We start from the raw sequence: 14,754 nt of genomic DNA, 5'->3' as shown, positions 1-14,754 counted from the left end.
TACTGGTTCGATCACTTCAGTGGAGAAGGTGGTTATTTATACATAGTAGTTATGTTTTAATGCTCCATATATTTGTTGAGATACCAGATGAACCTTTCTGCTTAGTCAGTCTTTGCAGATCAGCAGAAGTCTCTGGATTTACCTGTTTAATCACCAATGATTCATTTTTTATGAATGTAGAATAGTATTTTCCCAAATGGATACTCCACTGTCATAATATCACATTGATCATATGTTCAGTTATTTAACAAATTACATCATGTTTCTACTACATTGCTTCTGGACAATAAATGTGCCTTCTTATTGTAAGATGTATGTCTATTACTGTCACTTAATCTTGGGTTTGGCACACTTCTGTTTTCTGGTAGTTTGAAGCTTTTAGTTGAAAATTTCTTCCACTCTTCTACTGAAAAGGTACTATATCTTGTAAGGTTGAGTAAAGTTCAGGCTGTTTTGAAATACTACTACTTTCTTAGTCACAATTAAAACTTAATTATACTCTTGGTTAGGATGCTAGAGCATCCATTCGAACAATGGTGCCTTCAAAATAAAGAACCACTACATGGAGGAAAGGCCAGAATTCTTTGTGACAGTGGTCTGATGTTTTTGAAGTCATCTGGTGGTTTTGTTGTTTTCTTTTTTTCTTCTGAATCATCAGTTCCATCTAGGTGTAATCCACTGGCATAAATATGAGTGGTATTGCACCTACAAGTTTTTAAGCTCTCTGCTTACACAGGAGAACTGAAGATGCTGTTACATATTCGTAATTCTACTTGAATTAGTATGTTTTTGTCTTCTAACGTGGGCTTGAGGAAAACATTTGTTTATGGAAGAAATAAATCTTAGTGGATTCCTGATTTTTGGTAAAATATGCCATCATATCTCTACAGAAGTTATATTGTCTGAATGTCTTTGCTCTGGATATCTTCAAAGAAAATCTCTTCACTTGCTTAAAAGTCTCAGTGTGTCTGTGAAGGCTGTAATCAGAGTGAGAAAATGGATCAACAAAACTTAAATTCCTGAAGAAAGTAGACATTTTGGTTCTGCTGTCTGCTGAGTTCTCAGCAGTCACCAAGAAAAACCTCCTTTGCTCAGAGCACTGCCTGACAGGGTTCTGTGGAAGGTGGAACTGGGGAGTTCCAGAGCAGCCCCTTTTACCCAGTGGAGTGACATACGAGGCTGTCAGCATGACAGGCTGAAAAGGTGAAGTAACCCGGAGTGTACAACTGTTACAAATGCTAATTCTCTTGGAGCATTGTCTCTGAGCACAGATGTCACTTCCCTCAAGGAACTGTGACAGCTGCAGTAACTTTTCAGCAAATAAACAGCTGGTGGTGTTTGTTGGAGTAATTTTTAGACTCTTCTCAGCATTTGTGCTTGGTGGCCTCCTCTAGAACGTGGATTTGTGGTAAACTCTGAAAGCCAAACAGTCTGACTCTGATTAGATCTAACCTTGTGAGGCACAGAATTTCATGTGTGTATCCTGTGAAGTGGGATGGCAAAAGGTGAGATTGAGCCAGCTGCTTAGGGTGAATCCTTTCCATCAAAAATTCCAGCAGATGAACTGATCCCACTTGAGAAAGAAGAACCTCTGCAGGCTCAGCAGCTGCATAGTGGGTCCTAGCTCTCTTCAGTATCAGCTTTCTCTATGTGCAACAGTAGCCTCTTCTCTTTGAGCAGAAGTCAAATGAGGTCCAGGATCTTGTAGTGCACACTGTTCTTTGGTATTTTCTTGGGAGTAGAGTTCATAGGCTGCAAATGCCACACTATGAAGTGATGTGTGTGATGTGTTAGAGTCGTTTCTCTCTCAGGGGCAGCCGTAGTGTGTTTGGACTTTTTGTACTTGACTGCATCTCCTTTAGTCTCAGCTTTTGTGCAAATTGCCAGTGTGCATTTTTGTCCAGAAATGTTGCAGAAGCACCAGGTACTTCATCAATAGCAAGTTGCTTTACCAGTTTCCTGAGACCAGTATTCACTTGTAGAAAAAAACAGTGCAGCTGTTCATGGGCAATGTTTTGAGACATGACCCAGGTCTTTTTAAGTGCTCAATAAAACTACAGAGTCAGATTGTTGTTGGGAGAACTGTGGAAGGGGATGGAAGCAGGGATCATCAGAGATGCGGTTAATTTAGATATACTATTGCCAGCTTGTTACAATAAAACTCTTAATACTGGAGTAGTAGATCTTAAATAAAAGTGAAAGCATTAATGTAGCTAAAATGTAGTCTTCCACGGTCCTTCTGTGGTATTATATGGTAGTCTTGTCAGTACAGCGACCTTTAACTGTATTTCAAATAGATTAGAATTTGTTAAAATTGCTTCTATCCCAAATAACATTTAAAACTATAAATGGGAATGGACAAGATATTGATCCCTCCCCCACAGCATCTCTGTGCTTGTTGTGTTATGTTCTTTTTGAGAACCCATAGGAAAAAGCAAGGACACTGGGATGTATTTCTAAAAAGTATAGTTACCTTTTGTGTACTTTATTGGATATTATCTTTTTTTCAGGCAACAGCAGAACAGATTCGCCTTGCTCAGATGATCTACGATAAGAATGACGCAGATTTTGAAGATAAAGTGAAACAAGTATGTTTCTTATTGGTACAAATTTTTTTGTCCCATTATAAAATGTTCTAGAACTGGCTTCCATTTTGAGGTAGAGCAGCTGTTTCTGGGTTAGATGAAACTTTTTTCAGAAAGACATAAGTTTAACTAAGAAAAGGTGCTCTTATTGCACTGTAAAGTCTTTTTACGAGAAATTTTGTGGTAATACAGCTCTGATGGTGTAGTTTTCAGTGTAGGAAACTATGTAGACAAAGCTTTGTAGACAAACCCTTAAGCCAAACCTCGTTTGTGCTGATGTCTCTTCCTCAGTGTATCTCTAGTATGGTCTTGATGATTAATGATTGTCAGAATAAAGAATGCATTCAGCTTGTCCTGAAGTGCATGTGAGAAAAACATCACCTGTGTAAGCTGAGTTTGCTAATATCTCGGAAGTTTTTCAGGAAAAGTAAAAGTCTAATGATAGCTTAAAGATAAATCAAGGTGTTACTTTAAAAAATAAATAATCTTACCTCACAGATCTGTGTATGCATTAAAATTATAGAATTACAGTGTATAAATGAAATCTCTCACTTCCTTTACCATGGTGAGTGTTGGGTGTTAAATAATCAACCTTTCATTATCTACTTACACCTGAGACCATTAATTCAAGCAGTCCTGACAATATGGGTGTCTCTTGTGGCTTTTGGTGATTTTGTCTTGGTGAATACATCACAGCTCATGAAGAACCTAGGAATGCACCCAGGAGGGAAGAATTAGCTTGAATGCATAAATGCAGCAAAGGAGCAGATTTCTTGGTTTCTTTTCATCTCTAAAACTTCCTCTGAAGCACTGTTAAATGCTTTTTGTTGTTCTTGTTACAAACTAGTTCTGTTGCCCTGCCAAAAATGGTATCTTGTGCTTTGTGAAGCCAAAGGACCCTCATCAGTAGTGCTTGTGGCTGTGCTGGTGGGAAGGAGATGAATTAAGTTCTGCATAGAATTTGTTTTACCTTCTGCGTATGTATTTCTAGCTCATGTAGGTTTTGTTCTTTAGATGAATTTCCTGAATGGCCTGTGACACATACTCTTCAGGATATACACCATGAGTTCAAGGAGCATAATTCAGAACTAGATCTCCTTAATCACCTTTGTGACTCTGGTGTGGCCTTATGCTGAAGTGGATCAAGGGAGCTAGTCTGTCTGAAAGATTGTGTATTTCTTAGTCTGGATGGTTTTCCAGACAGATCTGTTCTCTGCCATGCCTTGCTATATGTCTTTTCTCACACTGGGATAAAGAGGAGCAGTTTTAGTGGAGAAAGAGATAGGATGATACTGAAACTATTGTTGTCCTTTACACTTAACGTACTGTTGATCTGGCAGCATTTGCTGCAAGCATGCAGAACAGAAAAAGTGTGAAAGAGTACTTCCTTGATTACCAATTCATTTGTGCTTCTTCCTCTCTTGTCTGAATCCCAAGCAGATCTGTACAATGCAGATTACTTTATTCAGGATATTAGTTTTACTCTGACATAGTAGCTATGCACTTTGTTGTAATTTGTGGTCATACTAGATCTTACTTTCTTATGATGGTAATTTAGATATTTTAACATGTCTGACTTTTACTGCCAGCTTATGGAAGTGACGGGGAAAAACCAGGATGAATGCATAGTGGCACTACATGATTGTAATGGGGATGTGAACAGAGCAATCAACATACTGCTGGAAGGAAGTTCAGACACAGTAAGTTTTACTTCCATGTTAAACTACGCCTTCTGTCTGCTGTGATTTTCAGCTTCTAGAAGGACATTGGGAAAGTAATGTTTCACAAATTTTCAATTTCCGTGTCTCCATTCAATTTCTTTTGGAGGAAATGGAAACTAGGGCAGCTTCTCTGCTGCATGCATACCTTGGGGAAGGCTGAATCTGGAAAATGTTGTGGGTGTTCAGCTGGTCTATTGCAGAGTTCCTATGCCTTCATTTATATACAGCAGTTTTGACTCTGCAGCAGAACTCCATGCTCCCTCAGACACAGGCCTGTTTCTTGCTGCAAGTTTTGTAGTTTGTACCTATGATCAGCTCTGGCCGGACTTCACCAAAGTTGGTTTAGTCTTCTATACTGGAGGTGGAGCTGTAAAGTGATTTCACCTTTCTTTCTCACCTGTGTAGACCCTCCTGAGGCCTGAGACCATTACAAAAGTCAATCTTTGTAAACCCAAGGGCAGGCAGGTATTTTAAGTTATGCACATTCCATAGGTGTGGGTTGCCAGTTTTGAAGTTGGAGGAGGTGTCCACATCTGCAAGTTGCATTGGTAAGGAAAGGATGCAACAAGTAGTTGCTTCTTTAACTGTGTTGCTCATTTGCATGACTTAATTGAAACACAGGAGGAGGAGACTAAACTGTGTGTATGCAACAACAAATAATTAGCTTAAAAAGTTGCACAGTGGAATTTTTTTCTCAAGAGATACTAAGAAAATACGTTTTACTGCAGTTGAAGTTTTTGCTGGAGAGATTTCTTACAGTTTGTTTTTAAATTAGTTTCTATCTCATCCAAATTGGAAAGGCAACCTGGACTTCCTTTCTTGGTGTTGAACACTCAGTATTTCCTGTGATTTGTCAGGATGTGTACTCTGGTTTATTGTTAATGAGGAAACTCACCCCTCCCACACCCTTAATCTGGGACACACACTATTTTGACTGAGGGAACTTTCTTTTCTATCTCCTTATAATTTTTTATCAGAGATGAGGTCTTCTAAACACAGAAGTGTATGATATTGACAGACTGGGAATAGAGGAGACCATTTCACTTAAATCTGTCTGGGTTATATGCTGTGTTCTCTCAGACTTACCATGTTTGCCATTTTTTAGTTGAAAGTAGTTTTCTGATTGATAGAGAATATTAAATCCTTTTTTACTTTAGCAATTTGTTGCAACTGATCATGTCATAGAAAAAGCTTTCTGAACTCATTCTTCAGCTACAAGTGATACTGATATGTTCTGCACTTTTGACAAGTCCTTCTTAACCCACTGTTCTCTGTAGACAAAATACAACTCAGAAACAAATATAGAGAACTTGAAGGAGTCAAGGAAGAAGGAGTATTAATTGATGGGTGAAAAATTTTATTTTTGAAAGTTTGTGGGCCTCCAGTTGGAAGGATTTATTTTAAGGACATTTTACTTGAGAACAGTTTAAGCATGGATTTGACATAAAGTTGTAAGCTGAGGTACTACACATTCTGAATGAAGATTTTCAAATCTCTTTTTCTAGTCTCACTCTACTTTGATGCACTTGCAGTTTTTTTAAACTTAATTTGAAAAATATGTCCATTCAACTGAAGGAATTTGAAGAGTAAGGAGTGATAGTTAAAATGTCTATTTATAGTTTATTTGTTACTCAGCCAATTTTGTATTAGTCTTTTTTTGTTTGCTTTGGGGGTTTAAAGCTGTGATCTACAAGCTGTAAGTGTGTGACTTTGTAAAGACTTTCCTTTTGCAGCAGTTGTAGCAGTCTGGCTTGGGATAGTTAGAGGCTTGTGTATGAGTAGAGAAGGACGTGGTTTCTTTGCCTAAGCTTCTATTTATTTAACTTCTTAAATCCATTTTATGCTCAGCTGTGTCTTACTTACTAAACCTTTGAATATAGAACAAAACAGACCTTCCAGGTTTTTATTCTTTCCATGTAAGAACAGGACAACAAGAATTATCTGTTACAGATTTTCTCAAAGGTCAGAGCCACTGCTGTCATTTGGGTTGCCTCAGGCATTGTCAGCTGAAACTTTAATCAGTTACCTCCCTCAGAAAGAGAGAGCTCAATGTGTGACAGATCCCCATGCTCAGAGGCAGCACCATCCTCTATTTTAAACGTCATGCTGACTTTCTTAAGGCTTTCCTCAAAATTGTATTGTGGGAAAGCATGGATCTGATGGTTTCGTGATCATCTTTTTACTGATCCTTCCTAAGTTATTTTGAATCTCACTCAGGAGAAGCTGCTTCCTCTTCATCTTTGCAGCCTTATGCAGTTTTGGGTGTTTCCTGAAATGGTCAAAGATATTTTGGCACCAACCCCATCAGTGAATTAGTGCGTTCTGAACTCTACAGACTTGGCTGTTCAGTTGTCAGTGCAGGTATCTTTCCTCCTGAGAGGTGTGTGAAGCACTAGGAATGTTTCAGTGCAGTTACACCAGCTGTGGTAGGTGATGCCATGTGGTACTTACTCGGGGAAGCAGCTTTCTGCCACACGGATAAGGTGGTGGTGTTCAAATGTGTTTAGTTTTGTACCTCTGGTCAGCTCTGACTGGACTTCACCAAAGTTGGTTTAATCTTCTATACTGGAGGTGGAACTGCAAAGTGATTTCACCTTTCTTTCTCACCAGTGCTATGCCAAAAAATGAGAGAGTAACAGTTCTCTTTGTTCTTATTCTCTCAAAGGAGACTTTGTAACACTGTGTTTGTAAACTGCTTTGTTACCTGCTTTCTTCCTTGCACTGGCTTCCCAGGCAGCTTGAACTAGCTGGCCATGGTCTGGCTCCTCAGGGCTGCTGAGTTGCAGTTGGTGGAATTGAGAGATAAGACAGGACTTAAAATTACTGGTAGACAACCTTTTTTGTTTGATGTAGGTACCTGTCATACGTCATACTTCAGTGCTTCACAACAATTTGTATGTGCAAATATTCTGATATTTAATGTCTTATTTGAGCTGTAAGCTCCTGGAAATGGGGCCATACATGTAAACCTCCCTGCCATCTTAATGATTTGCAAATAATACCTTTTCTTCTTCTTACTTGCTTTGCAGCTATGGCTTAATAGACTAACCATGGAATTGCATAATATATGAGTTGCTGAGCTATTCTTGGCAAGTGTTTTAGTCATTTTATTTTCAACTCCTACAGATACTCCTGTGGAGCTTATAACGTCCTTGAATTTATTTTGAAACTGAGTTTAAGATTAAAACAGAAGCCTGATATTTGGACCTTCATCCCGTGTCTTGTTTAGACATACCTTTTCCTGTGTTTTGCTATGGTTGATGGTTTATAGCTGTTAAGAGTGGATGATCTGGCTTATCATCAGTTCTCCCAAGCTGTTGTTTTGCCATTCTGTCTTCTGGGGCTTAAATTCTAGTGTGCCTGGATGAGAAGTTTTTCTTTTCTGTTTGGCGCTTTTTTTTTCCTCCTCTTAGGCCAGATACTTAGTCTCATCAATCTTTTGTTCAATGATACTTACAAGGGTTTTTTGGTTTTTTCTTTTTCATTTCCCTGGGAGAAAAAGATAGCTTTGTTCATGTTCCCATGCTAGATTTATGGATGTATTTGAGAGGAAAACTGTTGTGTGCCTTGCAGATGTTCTGTGTTACAATACTTCCAGTCTTCCTTGAACTAATAAAAGTCTATTACAGCCAGAAATATTTGGGGTTCTCATATTCCCTAAGACAATCAAACTTAAAAACCTTTTTTTTATCATCTCTTTGCAAAAATACAGCCTGTCTTTCCATTTATATCAGTGTCATTTGCATTTGTGACATTATGCAAATACCTGGGTTTTTTCCATGGACTTGGAGGGGTGTGGGGTAGAAAGTGTGCATTGAGAGGTGTCTGCTCCTTTTTGACTTTTGTGTCTAATTCTATTCTACCCAAATAGACTTCTTGGGAGACTGTAGGGGGAAAGAAGAAAAGCCTTGGAAAGGAAGGTTCAGAAAACAAAGAGAACAGAGAGAAACGAGGGGACAGAGAAGTGAGTCGCGGACGGGGAAGTTCCAACAGACGGGGAAGAGGAGGCAGCCGTGGACGAGAGTGTACGTATAGGGCTTAATTTTTAAAGATTGAGACGCTTTTCTTGCAGCTGGAACTGAGTGAGCTAAGAGCGAGTGCTTAATGGAGCAAAGTCCGTCTGACTGTAGCTCAGCGTTGAAGGGATCATAACTTGTTTGTGCCACAGGTATGCTTGGTCTGTCTATGTGACTTGGTTTTGGGATGGTCTGTACTTGTTCAGAGACACTCAGTGTAACATAAGTCTCTGGTTTTGTTTGATTAATTGGTCTTGTACAATTTGCTGTTCTTCATGTAAGTTTTAGAATTGACTCTTTGTAAGTCTGCATGAGAACAAGTATGTTGCTGCACAGCTGATACACTTTTTTATTTCTTTTAATGAAAAAATTATCCAGCTTTGACTCCATCTCCTTTTATGAGTGGGAGAACCTGAAGATGTTCTCATCTTCTCATAAGGGGAATGAAAACACTGGGATGATTATTAATCTCTAAATATATTTCTCACATAAATCAACCAAAGGTGAGTTTCTGCAACAGAGAAAATTCATTGTTAGTTGAAACATTGAAAGCTTTGCTACAGTTGCAGTAATACATTGTACAAAGGCAAACTGATGTTTCCAAGTTAGAGAGAGTCACAATAGATCATGATCGGATACATGTTGCTTTTTTTAGCTAAGTTTTGTCAGCATTCTCAAAGCTGTGCGCATTGTCTGTATTGGCTGTTTGCCACACTGATGGATGAGAAAAGAAATCAGAATGGATACAATATGTTTAGCTTTGCACTTATAAGCAGGAAAAACATTTACAGTATTAGCCAACTCATGTTATTCATAATTGGAAGATATTCAACTATTGTGCCAATATAGATGCTGTGAATTTTTGTAGGATAGAGTAAAGTCAAGATGAAAAAATGTTAATAAAACATGGAGCTGGACTTAGAAAAGTGTATATTAAATCAATCAAAATGAAAGCAAAGGGCAATTTTTTTTTACTAGAGACAGATGCTGCCTTTCTCTTTTTGTAAACTAGAATTAAAGAAATTTCAGGTGGTTACCAAATCTTGGTTTTTTTCTTCCCAACTTTATATCCAAGCATTTTTGGTTTTATTGTTGCTGTTAGGAGAAATGCAGTACAAAGTCTCAGCAGTGAGTGTTTCAAGAGGCCAGTTTTATTTGAGTTTTTTTTCTCCTTCAAGTAGCCAGCTGTATTTCAAAGCACCTTGTCGCAAGTTTACCACAAACCACTTAGGTTGCAGACCTTTTTTAGTCCCTTACCTTCACCCAGTCATCATTGCTTTAAATACAGAGGAGAAGTCTGTTTCCATTCTTCTACAGGGATGCAGTATGGGCAAAAAGGAGAAGAGTTGGTGTTACTGGTTATCGTTTATTTTTTCACTGTTGTCAACCAGTGCATTATCTAGGAAACACAGAATAAGGCAGCTGTATTTCCTATCTCATTAAATAGTGTAGACTGCAAAACATGGTGCTTGTAGAGGTTTGTCTCCTGATGGACTTTTCCTTCTTATATTTTGCTTTCTAATTGTCCAGTACAAAGGAAACAAGGAAGCATAAATTGCTTCTAGCAAGGCCTCAAAGAAGAGGGGTAATTGAGATCTGTTGACCATCTCACTTGAAAATTTTGCCTTTTGTTTTGAAGGGTTCAGGTTAAGCAAATGGCTGTATTGTCTCAAGTGGCAATCTCTAACTCTTCTCTTAAGCTGTCCTCTCTCCACAGTTAGAGCTGAAGAGAATGGAGTGGACAACAATCAAGGAGACAGGCCTTCAGACCGTGGGAAACGTGGCCGTGGGAGAGGTGAGATGGTGGCATTGTTGTGGGACTGGTTCTGCTTTCGTGTCCTGAAAAGGAACTCTCCCATTTGTTTCTTTAAATGCTTCTTCTTAAGCATTTTTTGTTTATCCTTTGATTCCATATGCACTTCAGCCACCTTGTGCTTGGTTACATCCCATTCCCTTACCCTTTATCATTTGTTGGTGTTGGAACAACTTTTAAAAAAATGACGGAGATCACTTCTATGGTAATTTCCTGTGTGGCAGGCAGCTGTGCACTGGCTATGGAGAGCTGTTTTCCCAGACTGACTCATGCCAGCTTCCTGTGAGTGGGAGTGTGCTCACTCAGGGTTCCTCAAGATGTACTTCAGCATCAGGAGAGCACAAGATTCCATCTGTATGGCTCTTGGGGAAGAATTTGGTGTACCTTTTCTTGTAGCATTTCCTTGCGGTGTCTCTGGTTGTCAGGCTTGCCTTCTGCTTTTGGTAGCCAATCAGAGAAAGAACAAGCCACCTTAGAGACATTTTGCTATGAAAAGGAATTCGACATGGAAGAGCTGATGAGAACTGTGGGGAAGGAGTACTGTGGAGTTGTAGGTACAGCTCCAATCCTATCATGTAGAGGAGGTGGGATAATGGATTGGATGTGGAATCAGGTGATATGTATTTGATTTGGATTTTCACTGGTTGCAGTGGATAGAGGCTTGTTTTTCCTTAAAGTCGGAGGAATGAAAATAAATAATCCATGTATGGTGCAGATTATGGGTGGATGAGTGTATTAAATAAGTTAAATTGACGAAATCTATAGCAGAACTAATGTACTTAGTAAGTACTGTCTGACTCAAGAAAAATTCTGCCTTCAAAGGACTCCTTTCTCTTTGGAATGTCGGGTAACAAGGCATTCAGAGACAGGCACATCCAGCTTCATTGTCTCCAGATCTGCATCTTGAAGGTGTACAAAGATGCAAAGAAGTAACTTCCAAAGGTTTGTGTGTGAGAGTGCCTGTTAATCAGCAAAAACCCAATGGTGTGTGCAGAAAATTAGCTCTGCAGGACAAGGTGTGGTATAGGTCACAGCTATGATTTTTGATATGTTAACAGTTTACACTTTCAGTAGATAGAATGTGAGTCTTGCAGTTACTTATTTTATAAAATAATCCTTTATTTTCAGATTATAATTACAAAAGTAGGACTTTTTAAAAATGGTTCAGTAAAACTTAGATATTAATTTCATATTCAGTGGTTTTTGCTTTAACCTTACAAACCATACACTGCTTTTGTTGTCAAAACTGTAGCTTTCTAGATGAATATTGTATATCTCAAACTTCATAATCATATCAAAATGACCTGACTAACTGAAGAAATAGAAACTGAGTTTCTAATAGAAAAATAGAGTTTCTATTCACTGGCTTCGTGTACACAGTATTACTATATGTCTCTCCTAAAGATTTTAGACTGTACTGTGAGCAAAGTATATTAATGAAGCGTCTGTGATAAACCTGTTGTCCAATTATAGGATCATTATATTACAAGTGTGTGTATTCCATGGTAGGAAATACCTGATTAATTTTACAGTGCAAACCCTTGAAATCCTCAGGAAGTTTTAGAAATCTGTGTAATTCGGTTCTTATAATTTCAGGGATACGCGGCCTTCTTTCTTTGGGTATTAGTAGAAATAATAATAAAAAGCTTCCTGCCAATTTATTTTGTAGTCTTTCTTTTCTGTTACACAGAATAGTGAAATGAGAGATAACACAATTCAGCTGAAAGTAAACAGATTGCTGGTAGTCACCACAGAACCCATTTTTAGCAATGTTTCATGCAGTGTGTGTGTAGAAATCTAGGCACTGGATATGAAATAAGGGGTCAGTTAATTATCTGAACAACACACTATTTTAAGCTACCTTCTCAGGCAGGAGTTATCTTACTGGCTGCCTTCTAGGGGATTTGCTGGGCCATCATATGTATTACTCCTTCACAGAATAAAAACATAATTTAAAAAAATGATAAGCAACTGAAAATGGCTAAAATGGGATTGACACAGAGGTGATAGTGTGCTGTTCACTGAGAGGGAGAAACCTTTATACTGGATATTTCACATTTGGTGTGTAAGGCTCTAGTTTAATCGGACAGTAGATCTTCCATTAATGACCGTGTCATGTTCCTTGTAACTTCATAGGGTAGTAGGTAAACAGAGTGCAAACACCACTGTGTGCTGGTATGCAGGGCGTCAGGGATTTGAAGCATATACAAATTATTGACTGATTAACAGAATGTAAAAATATATCACAGCATATGTAACAGGACACGTCTCAGCTGTAATTGCTCTAAGCGAAATCTTTGCTTGGTAAACTAAGAGTGTAGACTTTGTATTGAAGTCAGGGAATATCTTGTTTTAAGATGCCTTCTCGTCTGTGCTTCTTTTTAGAACCGAATTTCTTGCATGAACCTAATTTAAATGTAAGAAATACAGTAATGGTGATGAGTAGTAATTGTATCAAAGTGATTATATTTGTCAGTTTAGCAAGGATTTGCGATTGTCTAGAATGGAATCTCCTGAAGAAATTAAGGAGGCAGATGGTTATGTGTTAGGATTATCAGCTATAGAAACGTTTTCTTATTTGTATTTTAATCACCTGTAGTGTTGTATACAAGTTGACAAACTACAAGCATGGGTTATTTTTAAGCTGCTGTTTTTTTAGGGTTCTTGCATCTTCAATTTTAAGTGCAGGTCTGATTCTCCCAGTTCCTCTTCTTCATATTGAAAAGGATGCAGAGAGGAAAAAAAAAGGGTGTAGAGCTAGAAGGCTTTTGAAGGTGCTGGGAAGTCTGCAGTTATGGGGTGTAGGGGACAAGTAGTGTAGGATTTTTCTGCCTGCAAGAGAGGACTGTGTGCATGTATGGTAGAGCTCTGTTAAACTACTGTGGGGTCATCAGTTGATCATGCCAAGCAAGTATGCAGTAGAGAGAATATGAAATGAGATCAGCAGGTTACTGCTTCAAGATGAACTTAAAGAGTTGGTTCTTCATACATGAAGTGAATCTAAGAACTCCTTTCAGTAAGATAATGTGGTGCAGGAAATGTATACATAAAAAGATTTGGAAATTTCATCCTAAAAAAGAACCACAGTCAAGAAAAAGAAAAACCAGCAAAGATTTTGTTATGTGTAAATTATTTTTGACTAAGGAAGTCAAAGCCACAAGTAGTTGAAGATCAGGAAAACATCCAAAGAAACTACACTGTGATTTCAGTTCATGTGCTCTTCCCTGGATATCTAATTGACCATGGCTTATAAAGGAATAACAGGTAGGTGGGCTTTTGGGCTTTTTTTTTGATTCAACATAGAAATTGTTATAGACTGAGGTATAGTAATTCTCCTGGTTTGCAAAGGCAAGATAGATTTGTTGCTTGCGCTTCTGTTTATCTCTTTACTTTGTTATTCCAGAACAACATGAGCATTCCATAAATGTGGGTTCTGCCAGGGATTTTTTTCTACAAAACAGATATAAAAATGAAAGGAAAATTGCTGTGTTTTAATTCCAGCTCTTGTTTTGTCTGCCAGCTGTATAGGAAAATTAAACAACTTATCGTTCTCATAGATATCTGATTATAGTCCAGTTTGTATTCTTGATCTCTTTCCATTGTTTTTAACATAAAAAGTATGCTATCCTTGAACAAATTGAATTTCTGTATCCAGAATTGCTTGTATAAATATTCCCTATGTTTAAAAGCTTAGCCCAGTTGGCACAGGACATGTCTTGGATTATTTTTGCCAGAACTAAAGGAGAATGTTGTTTTTTTATAAAACATGAATGTGGAGCAGACCTTTTGGAAGTCAGAATTTGAAGTTTGCTTAGTTTTGCTGTGCCTCATTCTGCAATAGTTAAGAAACTGTCATGTGCTTTTTTTTTTGAGATTATCGTAGTTTAGATGTAACAAGTCACCTGTTTTCCTTTAAATGTAATTTTAGAGTTGAAAGTTTTCAGCATGAATTGTAGAAATGCTTTCTAGAGTAAATGCAGTATATAAAACTGATTAATTGCTTCTTGCTTTATGGTGACTAATAAAGACAAAAGTAATTTGAATTATTAAATCCAACTTGGGTGTTTGTTCTGGTAATATGAAGTACCTAGAATAAAGTTTCTGCACTTTACCTTCTTATCTCTGAAGGATTAATAAGCCTCTGTCAACTAGGTTCTGCTGGGAGGATGGCACTGCCAAAGCAGAGATGAGGCAGTTCACTTACTGTGTAGTCAGAAATAAGCACAAATTTAGAGTGTTGCTTGCCCTTCCAGTCTTCATTTCCTTTTTCTTGCAGCTGTTCTTTGGGCCATTTCTTAACCTTGAAGTAACTTCCTCTAATTTAAACCCTGAAAATCTGAATTTTTAAATAAAGCACCTGTGTTGCAGTGGATGGATTTAGGTCTACAAGCTCAGCAGATGTGATTTTCTGCAGAATAGGTTGTTAATTTAATGGGCTAGTCTCATCTGAGTTGTGCTTCTACACACCTTTTTTGTGCTGCCATGTAGTGTGCATTTTCCTTGGGGGAAGAAATGGTGTGAATGTGGAGAGCAATTCTTGCCACACATGGATGGTACCAGAGTGGAGAAGTGGTTGTGATGAGTGTTTTGAGCTCCTAGTAGGTTTTAGTGAAAACAGA

At 38.1% G+C, this 14,754-nt stretch overlaps 1 protein-coding gene across 16 annotated transcripts in view; it reads left to right on the top strand.

Annotated features, from left to right (window-relative positions):
* Window positions 1–14,754, top strand: part of UBAP2 (ubiquitin associated protein 2) — a 147,703-nt gene that overhangs the window by 23,115 nt on the left and 109,834 nt on the right. For all 16 annotated transcript variants that reach the window (XM_074532324.1, XM_074532322.1, XM_074532330.1 and 13 more), the window contains exons 3-6: window positions 2,511–2,588; window positions 4,175–4,285; window positions 8,178–8,331; window positions 10,040–10,117. In XM_074532324.1, the coding sequence (XP_074388425.1) occupies window positions 2,511–2,588; window positions 4,175–4,285; window positions 8,178–8,331; window positions 10,040–10,117 (421 nt within the window). The remainder of the gene's footprint in view (window positions 1–2,510; window positions 2,589–4,174; window positions 4,286–8,177; window positions 8,332–10,039; window positions 10,118–14,754) is intronic.

Source organism: Zonotrichia albicollis, chromosome Z (genome assembly GCF_047830755.1).
Source record: "Zonotrichia albicollis isolate bZonAlb1 chromosome Z, bZonAlb1.hap1, whole genome shotgun sequence".
In the NCBI taxonomy this organism is placed as follows: Eukaryota; Metazoa; Chordata; class Aves; order Passeriformes; family Passerellidae; genus Zonotrichia; species Zonotrichia albicollis.
This window is presented reverse-complemented; position numbering and strand designations above follow the sequence as displayed.